Source organism: Sorex araneus, chromosome 11 (genome assembly GCF_027595985.1).
Source record: "Sorex araneus isolate mSorAra2 chromosome 11, mSorAra2.pri, whole genome shotgun sequence".
In the NCBI taxonomy this organism is placed as follows: domain Eukaryota; kingdom Metazoa; phylum Chordata; class Mammalia; order Eulipotyphla; family Soricidae; genus Sorex; species Sorex araneus.
Genome location: NC_073312.1, coordinates 14,694,766 through 14,719,962, shown reverse-complemented (window position 1 = coordinate 14,719,962; position 25,197 = coordinate 14,694,766). Strand labels below are relative to the sequence as shown.

The window sequence follows — 25,197 nt, the reverse complement described above, 5'->3', positions numbered from 1 at the left end:
ACGGATGCAGCTCTGCAGGGATTTGCTCAGTGTCCTCCTTGGCAATCAACCTTCAGATTTACAAAGAGGTGACCTAGAGAACCCACAAACTTCTGATGGGAAGCAGCATAATCAATAATGTGAGCTTAAGTGTTACCAAAGGCACACGTTGGAAATCTAGCTCTTGAATGGCAGAACTAGGAAATGGGCCCTTCTGGAGTTAATTAGCTTCAGATGAGGCCACAGTGCATGAGATTGTGGTAGTATTAGCCCCAAATCGGACAAGAAAGGGTATATTATCTGTACACCAGAAAATTCGACCACACTGGAGTTCTATCTTAGACTTCCCGCCTCCAGAAGGATGAGAAAACAAACACCATTGTTTAAAGCCATGTGGACTCTGGCATCTTGGAATCAGAATCCAACCTGAGTGCAGCAGAAATTAAGGGCTCACCACTCACACACTGCAGAGAGGTGTAAACAAAACCGCTATAACTCATCCGAGGCACTGAATGGCTCTGACTTGGGTCAGGTTTCATTTCACTGAGCCTTGGAGGTGGGAGCAAGATCAGAGATTAAAAGTGCAAAAGGAGCAGAAGGGGACCTTCATTTCAAGTGTGTTCAGCTACCCAAGAGAGGGATGAGCGAGTCTTAAACTGAGTGCAAAGCACCCTGCAGGGGCCATGTACCCAGAAGTCTGACAGAAACAATCCATCAAAGGGCCCTGAGGAAAAAGCAGCACAACAGAACCACCCCTGATTTTGGTCCTTGATTGAGGCTTTGATGCCTTGGCATCTTTGGGCATCCTTGTGGTTGCCATTCTGGCTAACTTAGAATAAATGTGCAAGGTCAGTTCAGTCTTTCATCGGCCCCGAAGACACTTTGCTTCCATTTTAGGGTTCTTAATGGCCTCAGACCTAGGTCTTGAAAACAGAACTACCTGCCACCCTACCTGGATCCCAAGGCCCCCTGCCTCTGTGTGAGCTACCTGTGTGGAGGCCAATCCGGACCTTGAGCTTTTCTGTGGGCATGTGCCCGATCTGGAAGTGTAGGACAGCGCTGAGGAAGTGTAGGGCCATGGTGGCAATCTCGTCCACGTGCTGGGCACCATTGCGAATGGGAAGTCCACTGGCCACCATGTAGGCATCACCAATGGTCTCAACCTGAAAAGGAGAGTAACTAAAGATACTGCATTCTTGGGCCGGAGCAATAGTACAGAGGGTAGGGCATTTGCCTTGCACGCGGCTGACCCAGGTTCGATCCCTGGCATCCCACGTGGTCCTCCAGCACCACCAGGAGTAATTCCTGAGCACAGAGCCAGGAGTAACCCCTGAGCATTGCTGGATGTGAGAAAGAAAGAAAGAAAGAAAGAAAGAAAGAAAGAAAGAAAGAAAGAAAGAAAGAAAGAAAGAAAGAAAGAAAGAAAGAAAGAAAGAAAGAAAGAAAGAAAGAAAGAGAGAGAGAGAGAAAAAGAAAGAAAGAAAGAGAGAGAAAGAAAGAAAGAAAGAAAGAAAGAAAGAAAGAAAGAAAGAAAGAAAGAAAGAAAGAAAGAAAGAGAGAGAGAGAGAAAAGAAAGAAAGAAAGAGAGAGAAAGAAAGAAAGAAAGAAAGAAAGAAAGAAAGAAAGAAAGAAAGAAAGAAAGAAAGAAAGAAAGAAAGAAAGAAAGAAGAAGAAGGAAGGAAGGAAGGAAGGAAGGAAGGAAGGAAGGAAGAAGAAAGAAAGAAAGAAAGAAAGAAAGAAAGAAAGAAAGAAAGAAAGAAAGAAAGAAAGAAAGAAAGAAAGAAAGAAAGAAAGAAAGAAGAAGGAAGGAAGGAAGGAAGGAAGGAAGGAAGGAAGGAAGGAAGGAAAGAAAGAAAGAAAGAAAGAAAGAAAGAAAGAAAGAAAGAAAGAAAGAAAGAAAGAAAGAAAGAAAGAAAGAAAGAAAGAAAGAAAGAAAGAAGGAAAGAAGGAAAGAAGTGAAATGAAATGAAACTGCATTTTCCACAAGGGGTCGAGGTGAAAATGGGGTCAGGGACCCACACCACTTATTACTGACCCAGTCTTTGAGAGCCCTGTCCCATTTGGGTGTCCTGAGCCTTGGAGGTGGGAGCCCACACTCTTCTCCCCTGAATCCTCTTCCCCTTATCAGCTACTTCCTCCTCTGAGACTGGATAGTGGTGAGGATTTTTCAAAGTGGCCAGCCAGGCTCAATCTTTTGGCTCCCCCTTCCTGTCTCACTGCTGATGTCCGGGGGTTGCACACATACCCACAGTGGTGCTCAGGCATCCGTCCATCGCACACATACAACAGAGCTGCGGAAATCAGGCTCTGTGCATCCAGCAGCACCAAGGACCAAACACGTGGCCTTACACTTGCATGGCAGGCTCGTTAGCTACTGAGTTGTTTATAGGATGCACTTTTTCTTATTTTTTTAGGGTTATTTTTTTTGTATTTGGGGGGGGTTGTTTGTTTGTTTGGAGGACACCCAGTAGTACTCAGGGACAACTCCTGGTCCTTGTGTTCAGTGGTTGCTCCCCGTGATGCCCAAGGGACCAGGGTCATGCTAGCGATTAAACTGGGGGTCAGCTATATACAAGGTAAGTGCCTTAACCCCTATATACCTGGATCCAACCCTAATGGGATAAATTTTGAAGAATCACAAAGATTCATCAAGCAGACACCATGAAATCCAACCTAAAGAGTCTTCACCTTTACCAAGTCTTATATAGATCCACACACCATCGACATTACACAAAAATGCACATACAGCACTTCTGTCCTCTTCTCTCCAATCTATCTCTCAAGACTGACTCTAGACTGTTCATTTACAACACATGATACGCACAAGTTCAAAGTGACAGCCCTTTTCAGACACGTGTTCCCTTAAGGATGTGTGGTCAAGGTGGAATTTCAGGCATAAGCCGAGAAACTCTCTACTATGAACACATCCCCTGGAGTTACAAACTAACAGTGCTATGTTCTTCATATTGGGAGGGTCATACCCAGTGATGCTCAGGGACACATGAGGGGACAGAGATTAAACATGGGGTTCTCGCTTGCAAAGTGTATCATCTAAAACTTTGAGCTACCCCTTCTTTCCACCTCCCACTAGCCACCAAACTACCTTTCCACTAGCTCGTGCAGAATGTGGCTGACATGGCAATACTAAGTGAAGCCCAGAGGAATCCTCCTGATCAGTGCAGGACTGTTTATGTGGGTATGTGTATGTGTATGTATATGTGTATGTTGGGGGGCATATAATATAGTCTGAGATAGTTGTGCTAGCCTTTCACCCCAACAAAGGCATCATTTGTGGAAAATGCTGGAGAACAGCCACCAAGGGCATGCCCCTGAGGGATGTGACCGCACTCTCCCAGTTATCTCTGATGCCAGTCCCTGCAGTCATGGTCAGAGCTGGCATGTGGGATCATGCACCCAGCACATGGCATTGTCCCAGGATCTGGCTCCATGCAGAAAGTCAGAGAAGGCAGAAAGCAACCACCCTCAACCACTCCGGAATGAAGCTAAATGATTCATTTTCCACATATATATGTATATATATACATATATACATATATATATCCTCCAATAACTTTTCTATGACAGGTGATTATACTTCTATGTTCCTCCATGAGCTCTACGCAGGTGGCAGAGCTTACACCACCACCAAGACGGAGAGTCTAAGTTGACTGAATTGCTAAGGGTCATGAAAATGGAAAGACACTGAAAAAAAAAAATCCAGGAAAGTCAAGGGGCTGAGGATAGGGGCTAAGCATGCAGGAAGTCCAGGTTCAATTATCCTCCACCCACTCACCACTCCATCCCTTGGCCCTGCATGGTTCCCTGAGAATCACCGGGAACAATTCTCAAGCGATCAAGCCTCAGTATGTCCCCCAGCCCCAACAAAGAAGAAACAAAGGAGGGTCAAAAGGAGCCTCTCCCAATGGGAAAGCAATGTACTCAGGAGGCAAGCAGACAGGAAGGAGACAAAGTCTTTGTAGACATGTATTCACTGTGACCAAAAATAGGGGAGGTGGAGCTGGAGCAATAGCACAGCGGGTAGGGCATTTGCCTTGCAGGCGGCCAACCCGGGTTCGATTCCCAGCATCCCATATGGTCCCCCGAGCACCGCCAGGAATAATTTCTGAGTGCTAAAGCCAGGAGTAACCCCTGTGCATCACTGGGTGTGACCCTAAAAGCAAAAACAAAACAATAAGAAAAACAGGGGCTGGAATGATAGTACAGTGGGGGTAGGGCATTTGCCTTGCACGTGGCTGACCCAGGTTCAATCCCCAGCATCCCATATGGTCCCCCAATCACCGCTAGAAGTAATTCCTGAGTGGAGTGCAGAGCCAGGAGTAACCCCTGAGCACCGCCAGGTATTACCCTTCCCCCCAAAGAAAAAGGAAACAGCAGGAAACCACTGGAGATTCCTCACAAGCACGCACATCTATCTGTGCTTAACGGAGCCCTTTTCCATGAGAAGCAACAGAATATCGCACCTCTGCCAGGAACAGAGGCAGCTGCCAGCACACAGCAGAGCCTTCCCGCTGGCTGACCTCACATCAGGCTCCTCCCTCTCAGGCTGACCAGGAGCGCGTATCTCCTACTGCCCAGGGGCTGTGCATCTCACCTTATATACATCGTAAGTTTGAATGATGTGGTCAAACAGACTGTACAGGTCATTCAGGAGCCTGACAACTTGCAAGGGGGAGCTGAGAGAACAGAGTTTGGTGAAGCCGACGATGTCTGAGAAGAAGATGGTCACGGACTCAAAATGCTCTGGTTCCACGGACCTGCCAGCAAGGAGCTGTTCTCCGATGAAGCTGAAATCAGAGAATTGGGTCTTTTTCATTGCGTCTCCAGCATCTTGTCTCCTGCAGCCCCAAGCAAAGCGCTCCTCATAGGTTTGTGGGCTTCAAATGACTCATTTTTTTGGTTAACAAAGTCCATCATCTAGAAGAGAGCCTTTTGATTCCCAAGTCTGCCTGCATTTCCCTCCCCCCCAAAAAAATGGTATGTTAATAAGAATGAATTAGGAGCGCCTTTACAAAATGATCGTCTCCCTGCAGCCATCTCACTTTCTACTGCTTGTAGAGTCTGATTGTCAAGACTCATTTCCAGGTGGGAGATCAAATATAAGCACCTACGGACCCACAGATCAATCGTTTCGGCTTCAACAATGTTACCCGAACACAGTCAAGCCCCTCCCCCACCCACAAACAAACAGAAACCTGATTTCTTTAAGACACACGAGAAGCATAAAGGGGTTGTAGTAGCAGATCATGCTCCAAGTGTTTATAGTGTGCACAGGCGAGAACTCACAATGAAACTAGCTTTGCATGTGAAGTCAAGAGAGCACACTGAATTCTAGAAAGGTTTTGCCCGACCAAGCCAAGATGCTGAGAAGGGCGCAGTTAACTGCACTCATGAGTCTCCCACGCCATCTAGCGTCCCCACCCTGCTGATGCATCCAGCCTGTGGGAAGCAGAAGCCCTGCATTCTGTTTCTGTGAATCCCGAGGCCTCTGTCTCCTCTTACCAGCATACTAAATTACACACAGAGTGCTTGACCCATTAAACTAAAAGATCCGATGTTATCTTAGAAAGGGAACAAGGGAAATACTATCTTCGAGTGGGGCTCTGGCATCCTGGGTTCCTTTGTTCTCAGACCTCTGGAATACCTGGGCAGCATCGTGAATAGCAGCTTCTCCACCTTCCTCTTCTCTGCCATCAGCTGATTGGTCCTCTCTGCCACCACTTCCTCCAGGTGATTGGCGTACACTTCCAGCTTGCTTGCCATACTGTCCAGTATACTAACATGGCTTTAAGAGAACCCAGACATTGACGTCTCTTTCCAAGAATGTTAGGGCCACATAGAGTACAACTTCCAACACTATATTCCAAGAAAACATGCCTAGCCCTAAGGTTTCCTACCAACGGGCTGCCAACAGATAGCAATGAAATGTCCAGGGACATGAAGCCCTGTGGGAGGAGAGAGCCTGTTTATGCCAGCTCTGAGGGGGCCAAAGAGCCCCTTTCACAGTTCTGACCCTCAGCTGACTCATTTGGAAAATGAGTCTAACGAGACAGACCTCGGGGGCTGCTCAAAAGATAAGGCCCCGGGTTCATTTGGCACCAAACATGGTGGTTTTCAGGAGCTCTCTGCCACTTCTCATATCATCATGATAGTCAACTGAAAATGTAGATTTCAGAGAAGGGGGAGCGGGAGGTGGTATCTGTTTCCTTTTCAGATGACACACATAACAAAAAGGAGAGTCTTCAGAAAAAAAATGCTTAAATTCCTCTTAGCCTCGGAGGCTCACACAGAAAACAGACTTGCTTTAACATAAGAACTGTAGTTGCTAATAATAAACCCTGGCTTATCAACTGACCGGAAACAGAGCCCTTGAAATTAGTTTGATGTGGCAAATGCAGTGTAGCAGCTCCGAAGGTCAGAATGCACAACTGACTAGGCCAGGGAGGAGCAGATGCCTGACGCCAGCCCAGACTCCTGCTGCCAACTCTGCCAACTCAAGCTACTTCTCCCTCGTCCACGCCTGCAGAGAATCACTGTGACAAAAGATTTCCATCAATTGCCATCAATTATCTTGATGGAAAGCAAGATACTTTGAAGAAAATGGTTCTTAAGGCATATACCAAGTGAAAAAGCCTACTCTAAGATTGGTGAATAATTTCTTATCCCACAGTATAAGACCAATTGATATACCATGATCCTGAAGTGCTGATTTGAAAAACACCCTAAGGACAATATGTAAATTCCTTATAAAAGAAGTCCCAGACTGATTCATGATGTCTTACATGGGCAAAGACAGGCCCAGGGAGAGCCAGTGTCGGATCCGTGTTTATGACAAGTATGGAACGAAGGGGAAGCTTATCCCTCATGCCGCACAGTGAGTGAAAGAGCTAATGAATGAACATACGAGTGAACAAATAAATGAATGAATGAAACGATGAGCCATAGCTTATCCCTCATGCCGCACAGTGAGTAAAAGAGCTAATGAATGAACATACGAGTGAACAAATAAATTAATGAATGAAACGATGAGCCATAGAGAGCCTATCACAACTATGAGATTTACGCTCTCAGTGGTTAAATGACTCGGGGAAACATCACATTTGTTGTGCCTCTAACTCACCCTTTGGGACTGGCTTCTCGCAACATTTTCTTGATCAGAGGGAAAGTGGGTCTTTTCTCTGGACACTCATCCCAACATGCTTTGATCAGAACCAAAATCTTCTCATTGGTCTTCTCTTCTGGTAGGGAAGGTCGTAGTGGAACTGATGCCCCTGGGTCTTTGATGCGGCTGATAATTTCTGAAATACATTTTGGGCTTGTATTTCATTCAGTCTAATGTCTGAATAACACACCTTTCACTACACCTCACCTTCAACCTATGTGTTGTCAAAGTTAGTGAGCTTTAGACTCAATTGAATAGATTAGAATCTCCAAGGACTATGAATATTTATATATATATACATATATATATTGCTTTTTAGGTCACACCTGGCGATGCACAGTGGTCACTCCTGGCTCTGCACTCAGGAACTACCCCTGGCAGTGCTCAGGGGACCATATGGGATGCTGGGAATCGAACCCGGGTCGGCCGTGTGCAAGGCAAACACCCTACTCACTGTGCTATCACTCCAGCCCCCGAGAACTATGAATATTGTAATAGAAATATTCTGAATCCCCCTGGAAAATAAAAATTCCTAATATATAAAACCCTTTTAAATTTTTATTTATTTATTTATTTTTGCTTTTTTTTTGGGGGGGGTCACACCCAGCAATGCTTAGGGGTTACTCCTGGCTCTGCACTCAGGAATTACTCCTGGCGGTGCTTGGGGGACCATATGGGATGCTGGGAATTGAATCTGGGTCGGCCGCGTGCAAGGCGAACGCCCTACCCACTGTGCTATCACTCCAGCCCCAATTTTTAAATTTTTATTATTATCTTTTACAGTTATTTCTAAGAGACCTTTTTTTTTCTTTTCTTTTTTGGTCACACCTGGTGGTGCACAGGGGTTACTCCTGGCTTTGCACTCAGGAATTACTCCTGGTGGTGCTTGGGGGACCATATGGGATGCTGGGAATCGAACCCAGGTCGGTCCCATGCAAAGCAAATGCCCTACCCGCTGTACTATTGCTCCAGCCCCAAGAGAACTTTTCTTGAAGTGAAATTTTTCTCTACAGGATTCTAGTTTACAAACATTTGATGGTGAAAATTCCCAACATGTGTTTTCTATTATTATGTTTTATTAAAGCTACTTTTAACACATAAATGTAACACCACTACCTGCATTTTATCTAACTTTATAAACCCATTTTCTATCACTTTCTCTTTATTTGCTACCAATATCCAGTAAGCCGTTTAGCCAAGTTTTGTAAGGGAAATGAACTTTAAAGAATGATGCTTCCACCAGCCCCACGTGCTGGGGGGAAAAGGCAGTTGGGATGGAGAAGGAACCACTAAGCACACTAAGCAAATGATGATTAGAGGGATCATTCAGGATGGGAGTTGTGTGCTGAAAGTAGACTAAGGACCAAACATGATGGTCTCTTAGTATCTGTGTTGCAAATCATGATGCCCCAAATTAGAGAGAGTAAGAAGGATTATACCTGTCATAGAGGCAGAGAGTGGGATGGGGTGGGAGTGGTGGGTGGGACACTGGGAACAATGGTGGTGGAAAATGTGCACTTGTAGAGGGATGGGTGCTTGAGCATTGTATGACTGAAATGTAATCATGCAAGTTTCTAACTATATCTCACAGTGATCCAATAAAATGTATTTTTTAAAAAAGAATGATGCTTCTATACTTCCATAAAAAACTAGTTATATGACTGTCACTGTCACTGTCATCCCATTGCTCATCGGATTGTTCGAGCGGGCATCAATAACATCTCTCCTCGTGGGACTTATTTGTTACTGTTTTTGGCATATCCAATACGCCACAGGTAGTTTGCCAGGCTCTGCCATGTAGGCGTGATACTCTCAGTAGCTTGCCGGGCACTCCGAGAGGGGCGGAGGAATCAAACATGGATCAGCCGCGTGAAAGGCAAACGCCCTACCACTATGCTATCGCTCCAGCCCATTTATATGACAATGCAGATGAATTCCAAATGGATATCATAAATATAAGGAACTAGTTGGAACAAGCCTCCTACTATATCAGTGGTCTTCACCCACATGTTCACACTGTAAAAAGGTCAAACGGTCTACTAGCGTGGTCATAACTTCCTGTCTACAGGCCAGTATACAAGGTAAGTACCAGTGTGCAGGTTTTAAAAAGTTGAAATACACTATTATTGATTGTGTTTATATGCCTTTTCAGGAAAGGTAAAACTAGAGAAAGAAAACAAATCAGAGACCTCCGGACATTTGGGAGGACAGAGAGCTAAATGGGCAAAATACCATGAATTATGTTTTAGTATAATTAAACTATTCTGCCTGGTACTGTCATGTTGGCTACATAACGCTGTATTTGGTGTTGGATATTTGACAATCTGTTTGTGGTGTTGGATGCATGACATTCTATTTGTAAAACATTAGAGCACAAAGTGTGAAGAGAGGAATTCATTTCAAAGGCATCAATTGAGAGAGTGAAGAATGCGCAGAATGTGAATTATATCAAAAGAATTTCCCTGTCTGACAAATGTGTGACATTACTCTCTGCAATGGGCTGGGGGGAGTGAACTTCCCACTTCCAAAAGGACTAGAGACCCTCAGACTACAGAGGCTATTCACGGCCTCTGTGTTCTGCAAGGAACAGGCTTCTCCCAGGAGCACAGATGAATAACTCTAAAACTACGACACAGAAATGGGATAGAACAAGCAAATAAGTGGAGAATTGGAACTGTGATTCTCACCGTTGGAAAGGCAGGGGCCAGGTGAGCAACAGAGGAGAACAAAGATGTTTGAGCAGATGGTAATGATGTTATGGAGTTCCGTATGAATCATTGTTTAGCTTATGTAGACACAGATGGATAAATATAGATAGAGATGTAGATTTAACTAGAGATAGAGATGCCATAGAAATATAAACAGATCATAGAAATACATACAGAGACCAGCTACAGATACACTCATTTATGCTTTTTATTTCTGCATTTTTCACTGAAAAGGGATTGAAGCAAGGATATGCTGGTGGCAATCAGTACAAGCAGTGACCAAGATTGGGTTTCTTTTGCATTCTTTTTAAGCTTGGGGACCACACTAGTGATATCAGGGGCCACTCCTGACTCTGAGCTCAGAGGTCTCTCCTTTCCATGCCCAGGTAACTGTGCAGTGCTGGGGGTTGAACCGGAGGAATCTCCTGCATGCAGGGCCTGGGCTCGGTCCACCGGGCTCCCTATTCAGCCCCAGAGATTTAATTTTAATCTCTAGTCAGAGGAGCCAGGACTCCTTGGAGAAATGGCTTCGATACAGTATGAGAACAGGGAAAATGCATAATGCGACAAGAGCGTGTTACACTACAAGGAAGAAAGGCAGTAAACAGAACAAACGACACAGAGTGACAGTCACATGGGCACTGACTGAGAATGAATACTCAAAGATGAAGCCAGTTAAGCCACAGAATACAGTAGTTTAAATTATAACCCAAGGTATAAAATAAAGATGCAGTAGATAATATTGTTGTCTCACAATGGACACATTACTGGTGCCCGCTCGAGCAAATCGATGAGCAACGGGATGACAGTGACAGTGACAGTGACATGACTAACTAAATACAGATAGATGGATAGACACTGATGATAGAAATATACTTGGGAGAAAATAGACAAGCTTTCCACATAGGCAAATCCCAAATCCCTGCTGGGCTGTTCTCCAGTATCTCTGTGTGACTTTACCTAGTATCTTCCTTCTTAAGAAGTCAAGTAAAAGATCAGACATAGTACAGTGGGTAAGGCACTTTATCACACATGGTCCCCAACACCCCTGCCAAAAGTGATCCCTCAGCATAGGACCAGCATAGGACCTCAGTAAGTCCTGAGCAAAACTGCGTGCAGCCCCCAAACAAACACAAATAAGCAATATGGCAAGAAGAGGAATCATGTGTCATCTTACAGAAAAAACTGACAACCTTTATTCAAGAGACCAAGATCAATGCCAACAGAGACCGATTAACAGTATGTGCCCTGGATTTAATGCAATGAAAATGATCACTTACCTGTGTTCTTCCTTCCAAAGATATAAACCCCCAGAACAACCGGGGAAGGGGTGGGGGCAGAGGAGGGGAGTCAGACAAACACCAATTGAGGGATGTGTTGTCCTACACACCTAATCAAAACTCCTCAAGAGCATCAACGTCATCAAATCTGCAGTCTACAAGACTGTCCCAGAGAAGCCCAGAAAGACCTGGCAGGTAAGTGTTATATGGAGTTTTGGTGGGATTCTTGCTCAGAAATGGGATGTTAGGCTAAAACCAAAGGCAATCTAAAAGGAGTAAAACCTTTTGTTATTAATATTAGTTGAAGTTCTAAATGCAAGTTACAAAACTAAATAAAACCATTATATTTCTGTCAATATTTGTACTTTTCTTTCAGTGTACATGTTTAAGTCCTGAAAATCCATGAAATCATATGCTAGATTTGAGTTTGCTAAAAGGGTGGGGTGGTGGTGTGGACAGGCGGGGACCTGGAGACGTGGATCAAGGAACACTGATATTCACGTGGTGGGTGTGGTGGTGGAACATTATATACCTGAACATTTATTATTACCACTGTGTGGTAAATCATGGTCTCTGAATAAAATTTCAGGGAAATGAAAGAGAGAAATAATGAGAGAGAGAGAAATAGAGAGGGAGTGTGAGAGAGGGAGGGAGGGAGGGAGAGAGAGAGAGAAAGAGAGAGAGAGAGAGAGAGAGAGAGAGGGCCTGTCATAAAGACAGGCTGGGGGAGGGATGTAGTTGAAGGGGGAGGGAAACTGGGGACATTGGTGCTGGGAAATGTGCACTGGTGGAGGAATGGGTGTTGGAACACTGTATGACTGAAACCCAATCATAAACAGCTTTTTATATCTCAGTGATTCAATTTAAAAAGATTTTTTTCAGTTGTACAGGGAAAAAGGAGAACATACCATGAGTAATCCAACTTGACTTTCCAAATGAAATTATTTGAAGCACAGAGCAGCAGTGGTTTCCAACGCTCAGACTTAAGCATTAACTACCACTGCATCTGTGTTTTTTTCCTGTGTTTCCCTTTAAGAAAGACCGTGAAAATTCAAAAGATTTCTCCTCTTTCCCTATATCACCCATCAATCCATCCAATATTTATTGATGTGCCTGGCACTAGGATAAGGGGCTACCATAAAGACCAAGACAAACAAGAGTTTTGCTCTTGTCATTTCCATTTCCTAGAGAAGACAGCCAAGGAAGCGAATACTGACAGACTGAAGGAGAGAGACTCGGTGACAAAGATAGAACTTAGAGAGGAAAGTAAGCCGGAATTTACACTGTCCAGGAACAGGAATTTATTACCTAGCTCTGCAGAGCCAGCAACACCAGCCATGCGGAGACAGCTCATCAAAATAAAACAGCTCCTCAGTGCCTCTGACATGGTTAGTGACTTAAAACGGACCCCTGCAACAGTCTCTGAGAGCACTCGGGGGCCACCCACACTTTGCCCTTTGTAAATTAGAGCAATATATGAGAATGAGTATTTCACACCTGTCCAAGAATGCAGAGGCAGACAGACCAAGGCCCACGCTATATCACAGCTCTGAAGGTCAGGCTCAGCCCCGAAACCTGGCAACCAGTGACAGCGTGTTCCCAGATGTGACCCCAGATTTACTGAAATGGAAACCCAGAGACAGGAGGCAGCAGCTCTGTTTTTTCAACAAGCCTCTGGGAGACTGATGCTGACCCACCCAGAGAATCTGACTGATCCCACACCCAGCACCAGGATGTCTGCAGGGAGGCAGGAGGTTGGTATAAGTGTGTTTGTCCATCAACTAGATGCCCATGGGGATCAAGCTGCAGCTCTGTGTGTGCACAGTCCCATTTGGCCAGCTCTCACTTCATTATGTGAGGCGCTGAGGAGAAAAGATGCAGATTACCTTTTCTCTGTCACGCGCCCCCCCCCCCACCCAAGAGGGCACCCTCAAATGCCCTGCTGGGGCTCCATCTCGGGAGATCCACAAGGCTGCTATTCCAAAGTCAGAGAAACTGTGTCTGGGATTTTCCATTTTGGATGAGTCTTACCTCTGTGTCACTTGGCCCTACATTAGCAACTGGAATCCATTGCAGAAGCAACCACAGATATTCAGAGAGGAACCCAGTCTGGCCAAGTCATGATGGCCTCAAGACTTAAGTGAGGTTGGGGGCAAGAGGTTGGAAATGACAGGCAAGGTAGCAAGAGAAAGAAGGAAAAAGAAGAAAAAAAGAAGGGATTTGTTAAGCCAGAAAAAGAGGGATAATACTCATCCCTCTCTTTTCTCCACAGAGACTTGCTCCCAGTTTAAGCTGCATATTTGTATCTCTTGGAGAGATTCTTTTTCATTGGATTTCTAGGAGCAGAGAGAGAGCACAGAGGAGGGTAAGGTGCTTGCCTTGTGTTCCGCAGACCCTAATTTGCTCTCTAGTACCACATAGGGTTCGCTAAGCACAGAGTCAGGAGCACCCCAAGTGGGTACCCCAAACCTTACTGGGCAAAACAACATCATCATCTCATTCCCTAAACAAGGGGTAACAATAACAGAACCTTAGGGTCTGCTTAATGGGTGAGAAAGGGGAAATGAGGAGACCTAGAGACAGAGTGAGGGGTGGTGGAGGGGAGACAAGGGGACCTAGAGACAGGGGGGAGGGTTGTGGGTACTCTGGGGTAGGTATGCTGCAGTGACTGTGTGTGGTGAAAACTTCAACGCTACTAGAAATCATGATGTCTAAATAACAAATAAAGTCGTGAATTTTTAAAGCCTGATTCCCAAGAAGGGCAGCACCCAAAGCAATGACCTCGGAATCTCTGAGGCTGAGAGCTGGGCATCAGCAGCTTGTAAACTTCTCCAGGTAACCCCAGTGTGTGGCCCAGGTGGAAACAAACAGTTCCAGGAACTGCGGCTGGGGCAGGGAGGCAGGAGAAGGCATTTTCAACAGTCTCCTCAATCCTTTCGGTCTTAATCAAACCTTGCTTCATTTCCTATGACCTTCAACTTTAATTCTCTGATGGACTATGTTAAGAGACAAACTTGATAGGCTGGGAAATAGTACAGGGATAAAGGCACTTGTTTTGAAGATCCTGGCTTGATCCCCAGTGCCATTTATAGTTTCCCATGTACCACCATAAATGGTCCCTGAGCACAGAGCCAGGAGTAAACTATGACTACATTGGGGTGTGCTCTCCTCAATTAAAAGAGAGAGGCCTAGTAAAAAAGTAAAATAAAATAAACCCAAAAACAACAAGCCTGATCAATTCTTTTGAAAGTGAACAGCTGAGCAGCATTTACCAAAAGCATGAATTTGATTTTTTAAAAATTTATTTTATAAAAAATAGATTTTTGCAGATATAAGTAAGGATCTTGGAATGAGAAGGTCATCTTGGGTGATCCAGGTGACCCTTAAGCCAGACCAATGTCCTCACAGAAAACAGAGAACAGTGATGAGGTTGATGGAATTTTTCATGGATAAAACCCTACGAATATCAGTTTGTAAACAATGATGCCCCAAATAAAATTTTTCACTGTCACTGTCATCCCGTTGCTCATTGATTTACTCAAGTGGGCACCAATAACAGCTCCACTGTAAGACTTGTTACTGTTTTTGGCATATTGAATATGCCCCGGGTAGCTTGCCAGGCTCTGCCATTCGGGCGGATACTCTCGGCTGCTTTCTGGGCTTTCCAAGAGGGGCAGAGAAATTGAACCCCAGTTGGCCATGTGACAGGCAAATGCCCTACTGCTAAGAAGAAAAAGAAGAAGATGGAAGAGACGCTGCACAGTGAAGATGGGAGAGCAATGGGAGAGGTAGAGGTTGGGCCCCTTAGCCGTAAGCTGAGAGATGAGGGAGGAAGAGGAAGCTAGAGGAAGCAAAGAATGGGGGTCCCTAGAGCTTCTCCGAAGCTCTGCCTGGTGGTACCTTCTAGATTTCTAACCTCTGGAACTGCAAGCAAAGACATTTCTGTCTCCAGCCACCGCATTTGTGATCTCTTGTTCCCGTAGCCCCTGGACACTAATATCAAGGGTCACCAAGGTCTTCCTATGTTCTTACAGCCCATCGAAGGACTTTGTTTTCATTTCCCAAAGGGGATTGAGAGTCAGGGCACAGAAGTGACTTACTCTGATCCACTTTCCAAGTGAATTGCATTGGCTGCTGGTGTAAGTAATGAAATTACTTAATGGAGTAAGTAATGAAATTCTGAATTCCTTGGGCATACCAAGTGATGCTACTCCCATACAATATGTCGTGCCAAGGGTCGAATTCAGGGTCTCACCCAAGGATCAAACTCAGGGCCTCATCCAAGCAAGGCAAGTGCTCTGCTACTGAGCCACCTCTCTAGCCCGGCCTGGATGACATTTTTAACCACAGTGCAATTCATGTTCTCATTTGGAAAGTGACAGGAATTTTAAAGAGAGACCTGAGAACGGAATCAAAGGCAAAGTCCTACTGGTTGAAGAAACTCTGGTACATCTATACAATGGAATACTACGCAGCTGTTAGAAAAAATGAAGTCATGACGTTTGCATATAAGTGGATCAGCATGGAAAGTATCATGCTAAGTGAAATGAGTCAGAAAGAGAGAGACAGACATAGAAAGATTGCACTCATCTGTGGAGCATAGAATAATAGACTATAAGACTAACACCCAAGATTAGTAGAAATAAGTACCAGGAGGTTGTCCCCATGGCTTGGAGGCTGGTCTCTCATTCTGGGCAACTCAGAGAAGGGAACACCAAGTAAAATGTCGTCGGAGGTCATGCGGGGGAAGGGTGATGTGTGCCGAATATAGACTAGAGACTGAACACAATGGCCACTCAACACCTTTATTGCAAACCACAACACCTAATCAGAGAGAGAGATCAAAAGGGAATACCCTGCCATAGTGGCAGTGTGGGGTGGGGGGAGACGGGACTGGGGAGGGTGGGAGAGATACTGGGTTTACTAGTGGTAGGGAATGGGCACTGGTGAAGAGATGGGTTCTTGAACTTTGTATGGGGGAAACACGAGCACAAAAATGTATAAAACTGCAACTGTACCCTCACGTTGATTCACTAATTAAAAATAAATAATTAAAAAAAAAGGCTAAGTCCTAAACGTTCAATAACACAGTATACAAAAACACATTTCAAAGCCAGACCGCCAGACCAGAGCCCACGCGGGTGAAACAGTGCTCCCAGCCTTACCCTCTGGCCTCTCGGTGAGTTCATCAAACGGTCCATGGTCTTGGGGGTGGATCAGCTCCCCCATCACAATGGCAAAGCTGTAAACATCTCCTTTCGGGGTGCCTGACCAGGGCGCCTCTGAGAGCCTCAATAGCTCTGGGGCTGTCCAGTAGAGCTCTGCAAAGCAAGGGGTGCCGGCATGGAGTCAGAGCAACCAGGCATATAGAAAGTGACCCCCCCATGTTCTCAGGAAAGCACAGGAGAAATGTGGGTTCCCCCATCCATCATCCCTGTTGTACCAGATTTAAATAGCAAACAAGACACAAGGAGCCAGCTCTGTAGCAAAGTGGTGTGATGTCTAAGGCTGGATTTGATCACCAGGGCTGCCCCCTGCTCCCCCTGCCCCCCCCCCACAAATTAGGGGCCCATGTAGGTGACTAGAAAGAACTCACTAGAATGTGCACATAGCAACACATGGGCACTGGGGAAGCAGAACTTGCAGCTAAAGGGAAGTTATTTCCTTTCCCTTTTCTGTACGGCCCATAATTGGAAAATCATGTATTGAGGCATGATTCATGGAACCTAAGATGAACCAGTTTATTGATTTATTTGTTTTTTGGGGGGCCACAGCTGGCTGTGGCTCAGGGCTTTCTCCTGGACCTGCATTCAAAGATCAGTCCTGGCAGTTCTCAGATAGACTCTGTGGGGTACAGGGGATCAACCTAGGTCAGCTGCTTGCAAGGCAGTGCCTGACTGGCTGTTGGATCTCTCCAGCCCCAAGATGAATTATTATAAGCTGAACACCACATAGGTCTCTCTGCATAGTTGGCAACCACATCTCTCAGGTTCAGGAACATTTCCGCCCCCAAAGTTTGTGCTCAAACATTGTACTCATGAGGCAGTTTCTGCCCACCCCACTCCTCTAGTTCTTGACAACCACCAACCAACCTTCTATTTGGAAAGACAGATCTAGCCTGAATAGTTTGTAACCTATTTTTTTCCCAATGACATGTATAGCGGTTGGGCATTCGCCTTTCACATGGCCAACCCGAGTTCGATTCCTCCGTCCCTCTCGGAGAGCCCGGCAAGCTACCGAGAGTATCGAGCCTGCACGGCAGAGACTGGCAAGCTACCCCTGTGTATTGGATGTGCCAAAAACAGTAACAATAAGTCTCTCAATGAGAGACGTTACTGGTGCCTGCTCAAACAAATCGATGAGCAACAGGATGACAGTGACAGTGACATGTATAGATTTATTTAACTAGAAAAAAAAAGAGTGGAGAAGAGAGAAGAATTTCACCCCTGGTCTATTCCTAGAAGACACCCCTTCCCCATCCAATGTGGCATTCCAGACCCAAACATTCCACCAGGTGATTGCCAAGTGGCTGCGTGATGTCAGCAGAGAGGTTAGAACTGAGGGCTCTGGGCCCCATAGGTCTGGAACACACCAGAGGTGATTGCACTCAGTTACTCTGCAGCATCACCCATTTGCTTATGTGGATGGAGGATATTGCACTGGCGAGGTGTGTTCTGTCTTAAGATGTGCATCAGAATCTGTAAAAACTTGTGAGCTTTAAGAAGAAAAATCAGTGTCTCAGGTAGGGCATTTGCTCTGTAAGTGGTCAACCTGAGTTCACTCCCCAGCATCTCAATATGGTCCCTGGAGCACCACCAGGAATCATTCCTGAGTGCAGAGCCAGGTGAAAGCCCTGAGCATCTCCAGGCATGGCCCCCATACCAGAAACCATGAAAGAACCAAAATCAATAGAGGGCTAGAGGAATAATTCAAATAACTAGAGCCCATGCTTTGCTTGCCAGAGTCCTAGGTTCTATTCCTGTACCACATGGTCTTCAGAGCACTGCTAGGAGTATACCCTTAAACTGAGAAAAGCCCCCAAGTGCCCTTGATTGTGTCTTAAAAACAAAACAAAACAAATAGAAATGCAAGTGCCCAGGCCCTTTCTTTAGATCATTCTATGCAGTTGGAAGAGGGTAGCACCCAACCCACCTATGCATTGTTCAAAGCTTGTCAGGGACAGATATGGGAGCACAGAAAGGATGGAGAACCACTGTCTTCAAAGAAGTTGGCAGATGGGACATTCTACCGTGTGAACACAAACAGGAGATTCGAGGGGACCCCGAGGAGGATAGAGGGGGCAGTGCCTGGCTCCCACTGGCCCAAAGCTGAAAGGATCGAGAACAAGTGCTCCACGCTCAGATGGCTCAGGGTAGATTTTCCCTCCTCTCCTTGAATAAAAAGGACCACCCCATCCCACCAGCTCCAAAGGAAGGCCCACCCCCACTGTGTAGGTCAGCATCAGCAGGGAGAGACAGACTCAGCAGTCACAGTGAATGAAACCACCTGGGCTGAGGAAATCCCTGCACCACCCTGCAGGTGTTCCTGGATGGAGCTCTGCCAGTACTTACCTGATCGGCCCGTTGGAGTCTCCTGTGCACTTCTGCACTGGTGGCCATACTTGAGCTCCCACAGCCCGAATCCTGAGAGCTTCACCTGCAGCCGCCCATCCACCAGGCAGTTGGAAGGCTTCAGGTTGCCATGAGAGCCCAGGGGGCTCCCGTGGAGAAACAGCATGCCCTGAAAGAGTTCACATAAGCCAAGGAAGCAGAACTGGAGCTCAGACATCCTGGAAGAGATACATGGACCCACGCAGAACAAACCAGGGGAGGGGGAGGGGTAACGCCCCTCTCCACCACAAATGCAAAACGCCACAAACACAGCCCCCCTCATGCATGGAGTAAACCAGGACAGGGATCCCCCAAAACACAGAAAAGTATTTCTTGCCTCCCAGGGTGGATCCAAGAAGGCACTATGGGTTTAAAGTTAAGTTAGCCTAGTGGTCAGCCCTGACTTTTCATTTCAGCACTTCCAGGGAGCAGAGGACCAGCTACTCTCTGGTGTGAGTATCATGCTTGGGTCAGAACAACAGACAAGGACCACTACTTTATGGGCTCAGGACAGTGACATGTTGGCCCTGAGCATAATGCAGAATCACGACCACTGTTGCATCTAAGGAATCATTGGTCGAAATATAAAGAAGCCCCACAACAGAAAGACCAGACTGTGGAGTGAAGAACATGGCTTGATACCTCCACACCATGAATGATACTCCGCTCCTACTACAGAGAGTAGCTTTACAGCCACAGGACGTTATGCTCAGTGATCTGAACTCAAGGGTTCTGTTTGAGTCCTTTGAAGAGAACGACAAATCAAAGTGGAACCCTGAGAAGTTACCATGTGCCTTCTGTGTTATGGGGTGACATCTATCCGTACCACATAGCACCACAGGGCCTGTATTGGTGGAGTCCAGGGAGAACACAGAGTTGGAAGGGAGGCACGTGTTCAGGGCTGGACAGGACTACTTGGTTTCTTCAAGAAAGTCCCTTCATGGCTGGAGCGATAGCACAGCGGGTAGGGTGTTTGCCTTGCATGCAGCCGACCTGGGTTCAAATCCCAGCATCCCATATGGTCCCCTGAGCACGGCCAGGGGTAATTCCTGAGTGCACAGCCAGGAGTAACCCCTGTGCATCGCCAGGTGTGACCCAAAAAGCAAAAAAAAAGAAAGTCCCTTCATGCCCCTGGGCCTCCTCATACCTGCCTCAGCCAAGAGGTGTCAGAGCATGAGGATCAATGATGCTGCCTTGGGGTTGGAGCCATAGCACAGCAGGTAGGGCATTTGCCTTGCACGAGGCCGACCCGGGTTCAATTCCCAGCATCCCATATGGTCCCCAGAGCACCGCCAGGAGTAATTCCTGAGTAAATGAGCCAGGAGTAACCCCTGTGCATTGCCAGGTGTGACCCAAAAAGGAAAAAAAAATGCTGCCTCTTTCAGGGCTTTACCTGGTTGCTGTGGTGGCTTATATGCTCACCCATGCCAGGTATCAATCTAAACCCCTCACTTATGCTTCGTACATGTGCCCCTGTGGATGGAGGAGTTGCCATAAACCTCCATTTCCAGGCAAGAGGAGGGAAGGAAAGGGAATGAACTTGGTCCAGCGCAGGTGGCTGGTGGTACAGCTAGACCTGGAGTCACAGTCTGATTTCCAAGTCTGTGCCCTTGACTAACTGTCCAACTGTCCCTCCGCAACTGAAATGCCCCTCTGAATAGCAGAGCGTAGCAGTCTTTTATTTTAGCCTCAGGTCCCATGGAAATTCATTGGGTGATAATGCTTTTTAGGTAAACAAAGCCATATGCCAAACCTTTTCTTGAGAACTGGGTGATGTAGATTTTAAATAAACAAAGACATGACGCTAAACCTTGAGGATTTTGCACTGTATTAGGTAATTTATCTTTACCATTGTTTATCCTTCCGGTGCTGTTTCACCATAAAGTTGTCCAGCTGGGCTACAAGCCAGGTTGAGTTGCCTTTGAAGCCCTCTCCAGTAACCTTTTAGATGTGCTGATTTTGGAGCTCTGGGTACATGACTGAGCTACATCCCCAGCTCAGGGGCTAGGGTGATAGCACAGCAGCTGGGCTTTCACCTTTCATGCGGCCAACCCGTGTTCGACTCCTACGCCCCTCTCGGAGAGCCTGGTAAGCTACCCAGAGTATGGAGCCCACACAGCAGAGCCTGGCAAGCTATCCATGCATATTGGATATGCCAAAAACAGTAACAATAAGTCTCAATGAGAGATGTTACTGGTACCCGCTTGAACAAATCGATGAGCGGGATGGCAGGGTACATGACAGGAGGTTGGTTCCAGCTCTTTCCCTAGTGCAATTATTTAAGCACAGCTCACTGAAGGTGAGGTGAGGACAGAGGTCACCCCAGGGTGGGACTGTGAAGAAGCACCGGCCTTCAATGACGCAGGATCTCAGGAGCCGTATGGGAGGCTTTTGAAATTGACCTTTGCTCTGGGTAGGGTTCCCCGAGCATCGTAGGCACCAGCCCAGGATCACGGCTTCCTTTGGAAGTAAGAGCAGGTTGAGTCATAGTTGAACCAGAGCCGTGAGTCAACATAGCTTTAGAAACAGACCCCAATAGAAGGTAACCGGAAATACTCCCTACACCTCTCCCCACCCCCTTTTACCTCCTGAAAAATCACTTTTTGTTCTCTTATCAATATGACTTGCTCTTTGTGTAGTTGGTTTTGGTGTGTTTTTTTTTCTGAGATAATAGAGATGAATCATAGTTTAGAAGTAACCCACCAAGTTGGGCCTGGAAGGACCTAGAGGAAGTAGCCTATGATATTTCTTCATCAAGACTCCAGCGGCAGGTGAAGTCTATGATTGAGTCTGCGACTGAAATCCTAAGGAGACTTGGGTAGTCCTCGGAGTTTTCTCTGACCTGACAGCAGTCACCTGGCTGGGAAGGTCACTGGGTACATAGGCAAATAGGTGGGTAAATAGGATCACCCTGTTCCACCAGCTCCAAAGGAAGGCCCGTCCCCACTGTGCAGGTGAGAGAGACGGACTCAGCAGTCACAGTCCACCTCAGGGAGGGTCCCTGACACTTACAGCTGTGGCTGTCTTCACTCACCCCAGGTTCTTCCAGGTAAGAAACATTCTGCTTGGCCTGACCACTAGATGCCCTGGTTGCACTATCCCATTAAGACATAAGTGACATCTATGTAGGCATGCTGTCCCCTCTAAGAGAAGGCAAGAAGACACACATCGCCTTTCTTGGGGGGAAACCCCAACAACAATAGTGAGTTTTGTGTTGAAATATGGAACGTAATCAAGGTAAAGAGAAAATGAAGTGAAATTCATCAGTTATACAGTTGGGGGTGGGGAAGCGGGGGCGGGGGGTATACTGGGGTTTTTGGCGGTGCAATATAGGCACTGGTGAAGGGATGGGTGTTTGAATATTGTATAACTGAGACATTAACCTGAGAACTTTGTAACTTTCCACATGGTGATTCAATAAAAATTAAAAAATAAAAGAAGACACACATCGCTTTGTTAGTTTTGTCCAGATGGAAATGCGTGATCAGATATTAATCAACATAGGACAAACACACTTTGGGCAATGCTGTTCACTACCCACCAGCCTGTTCTATTTCCCAATAGGAAAGTTGGTGTAGCCCAGGGAGGTCCTATCCCTGGAACCCACATCTGTGCTCTCTGGTATTTAGCAGAGAGGAAGCAGAGCAGGTAAGAAAGTACCCGAACTGCAGATAGGCTCAAACTCTCACTCTTTTCTGTACCTTGCTAGGCCTCATTTTATTTCCTCTTAAAAATGGGGCAAATAGGGATATTAATATTGGCATTAAAAATCAGCTAATATGAGGTCATATCTAATTACTATAAGCACAATAAAAACAATATAAGTCCCAATATATGTTTTACTATGTTGGCTGAATGGATGAAATAAATTTGAATGACATTATTTAAGCCCATCTAATATTAAATTTTTTATTCTAATATTCTAACTAAATTAGAATAATTTCTAATATCTACCGATTATTCTAGATTCTAATATCTACCACTTCTAATATCTACCAATAATCTAGCAATTATTGTTTAATAGACACCTATTAGGGAGAGTCTATTATGGGCACCTATTATGCAGCATTTTAGATACCTTGTTCTCATATCGCCCTGTGAGGTGGTAATTGCTGTTATCTTTATTTTGCTTTTTATGTATATTTCAGGGGCAAGCACACACCCTGGTGCTCAGAAGTTTTTCCTGGCTCTGTGCTCAGGAGTGACCCCTGGAAGTGCTCCCGGGACCATATGTGGTGCCAGGGACTCAAACTGGGGTCAGCTACATGCAAGACAGGTGATTTAAGCCCTGTACCATTGCTCCAGCCTTGCTCTCTTTGTTTTATACACGGACAGACACAGATCAGAGTAGACATGGTCCCCAGATCAATAAGTGGTAGGGACAGAAATCAATGACCCCAAGACATCCTCTTTGTCAAAGTGCCTTCATCCACATCCCTTCAAGGCCTCTCTCGGTTAGAAATGAAGTTCCATCTTTATGCAAAAAAGAGTCATGCTTCCCAAAACTTGTTCTTGAACTATTGTACTGAATTATTTGGGCACAAGACATTGAGCTTTGTTTCTCTCCCTTCTCTGCCTAGAATTGGTTTGACCCAAATCAAGAGTTCTATCCACACACACTTCCTGGTTTGAAAATTCAGCAGCATCTGAGAATCTCTCTGGTTCTGAATATAAAGTTGGCGCTGATGGACACTGGAGGGGGAGAGAAGCCGGGAATAGGAAGAAAGCTCCACCACCTCCTCCTATTTTACAACCACTCCACGGTCTCTGAAATAAATCACTATGTACAGCATGGCAGGTCCTGGAGTAACATAGCTTCAGTGTCACAATTCAGGTCAACATTGAACTAAGCCACAGGGTTCAAGGCCCTTCTTTCATTAGACATCATTTCATTTGAAGTCCCATTTGCAAACAACATAAATCTCAATATGTATTTTACTATGTTGGCTAAACTTCATTTGAAGCCCCATTTGCAAACTGTGTCACGTCGGGACTAACTATACATTTCCTGGTTGCTTTTTAATTTTTTTTCTCTAGCATAATTTTAAGCCATGTAAAGCTGGAAACAAAGGGTCCAAGGATGTGTCTAGTGGAGTGCCCATGTTACAGGCATGAGATGTAAGTTGGACCCTCACCACCCGCCCCCCCCATCACTGAGTGTGATCCCTGCCACTGTGAGCATGATCACTGTGTCCCAAAAGTTCAAAACGAGGTACAATGCCACAAAATGTATGCAAGTCCCACAACCAAGCACATGAGCCTCACAAACAAGTGTGCAACCCCTGAGCACTGCAGCACCCAAAGAAAAACAAAAGCTCCTGAAAATGAACAAAATAAAAGCTCTTCAAAACAAAAAAAGAAAAGCTCCTAAAGCAGAAAAAGAGTCTGTGCTAAAAGTGCTCAGAGGAGGAAAAATCCCTTCACAAATGCTCCCTAACATTTCACTGAAGGATGGTGGTGGGCTGAGTTGGCCAGAGTGGTTCCGTCCCCCGGGGCGGGGTGGGGCTTCATCTGTGTCCCTTCCTTACTGATGAGACCTGGCTTTCTACGAGATCTAGAAAATCAGTGTCTCATTGGGCCAGTCAGACAGAAAACTTAGAAACAAAGAACAACTAAATCCTTGAGGTAAAAGGAAAAAAGCAATAAACCTTAGATACCGATCAGGCCAACCCTATTAATTAATCAGACACGGTGGCTGAGGGGCAGGGAGGGGCAGGAACTTGCCACAGTCACTCGCTGAGTTCTTGGATCTTTCCTCCCGCACGGAATCTGATTCACCTTGAAACACTCACCTCAGCCGGCAAGGCTCGTGCATAGGCACAGAACGGATGTGGAAGGACTATTGATTGGCAGATGCTGACAGCACTTGGCCTGCTGCCTACGTGTCAGACTGAGGGTCTCCCTCTCTCCTCCCTGCACCCACTCCCAGATCATCAGCTCGTCCGTTTTGATGAGAAAAGAGACACAGTGAGTGGGGAAAATGAAATTAGATTTTGGCCCATGCTAAGGAAAGCAGCCTTAGAAAGCTGGTGGGTCATGAGCAACCCTCCCGACTGTGAAACAAGGTGATAATAACGCTACCTGATATTTTGTCTTAATAAGTAAACTAACATGTGAAAATTACTAGGAAGTATGTGGGCAAAAATATGCATTCAAAAATTTCATGATTATTACTGTTATGCTATTATTTTATTATTATCATTATTATTCAGCAATAACAGTTTAATCTTTGCCCAAAATAAAGATTCTACCTGCTGATGGCCACAGAAGTAGCTCAAAGGACTGGGGCACGTACTAGGTATGCTGGAGCCCTGGTTTGATCCCCAGTACTAGATGGTCCCCAGAATAATACCAGAAATACTACTGGATATGGTCACCTCCACTCCAAAATTTAAAATTCTATCTGCTTGTTTACCTACCCAAATGTGCATTTTTTTTCT

The 25,197-nt window shown here is 45.7% G+C and overlaps 1 protein-coding gene across 1 annotated transcript in view; it reads right to left on the bottom strand.

The window, feature by feature from the left end:
- The window catches only part of LOC101538273 (guanylate cyclase 2G-like), a 48,881-nt gene that overhangs the window by 3,544 nt on the left and 20,140 nt on the right, over positions 1-25,197 (bottom strand). Inside the window, exons 13-18 of the mRNA XM_055119163.1 lie at positions 18,719-18,887; positions 16,313-16,468; positions 7,118-7,295; positions 5,642-5,782; positions 4,592-4,784; positions 968-1,142 (exon numbers count right to left, since the gene is read on the bottom strand). Coding sequence (XP_054975138.1) covers positions 968-1,142; positions 4,592-4,784; positions 5,642-5,782; positions 7,118-7,295; positions 16,313-16,468; positions 18,719-18,887 — 1,012 coding nt within the window. The remainder of the gene's footprint in view (positions 1-967; positions 1,143-4,591; positions 4,785-5,641; positions 5,783-7,117; positions 7,296-16,312; positions 16,469-18,718; positions 18,888-25,197) is intronic.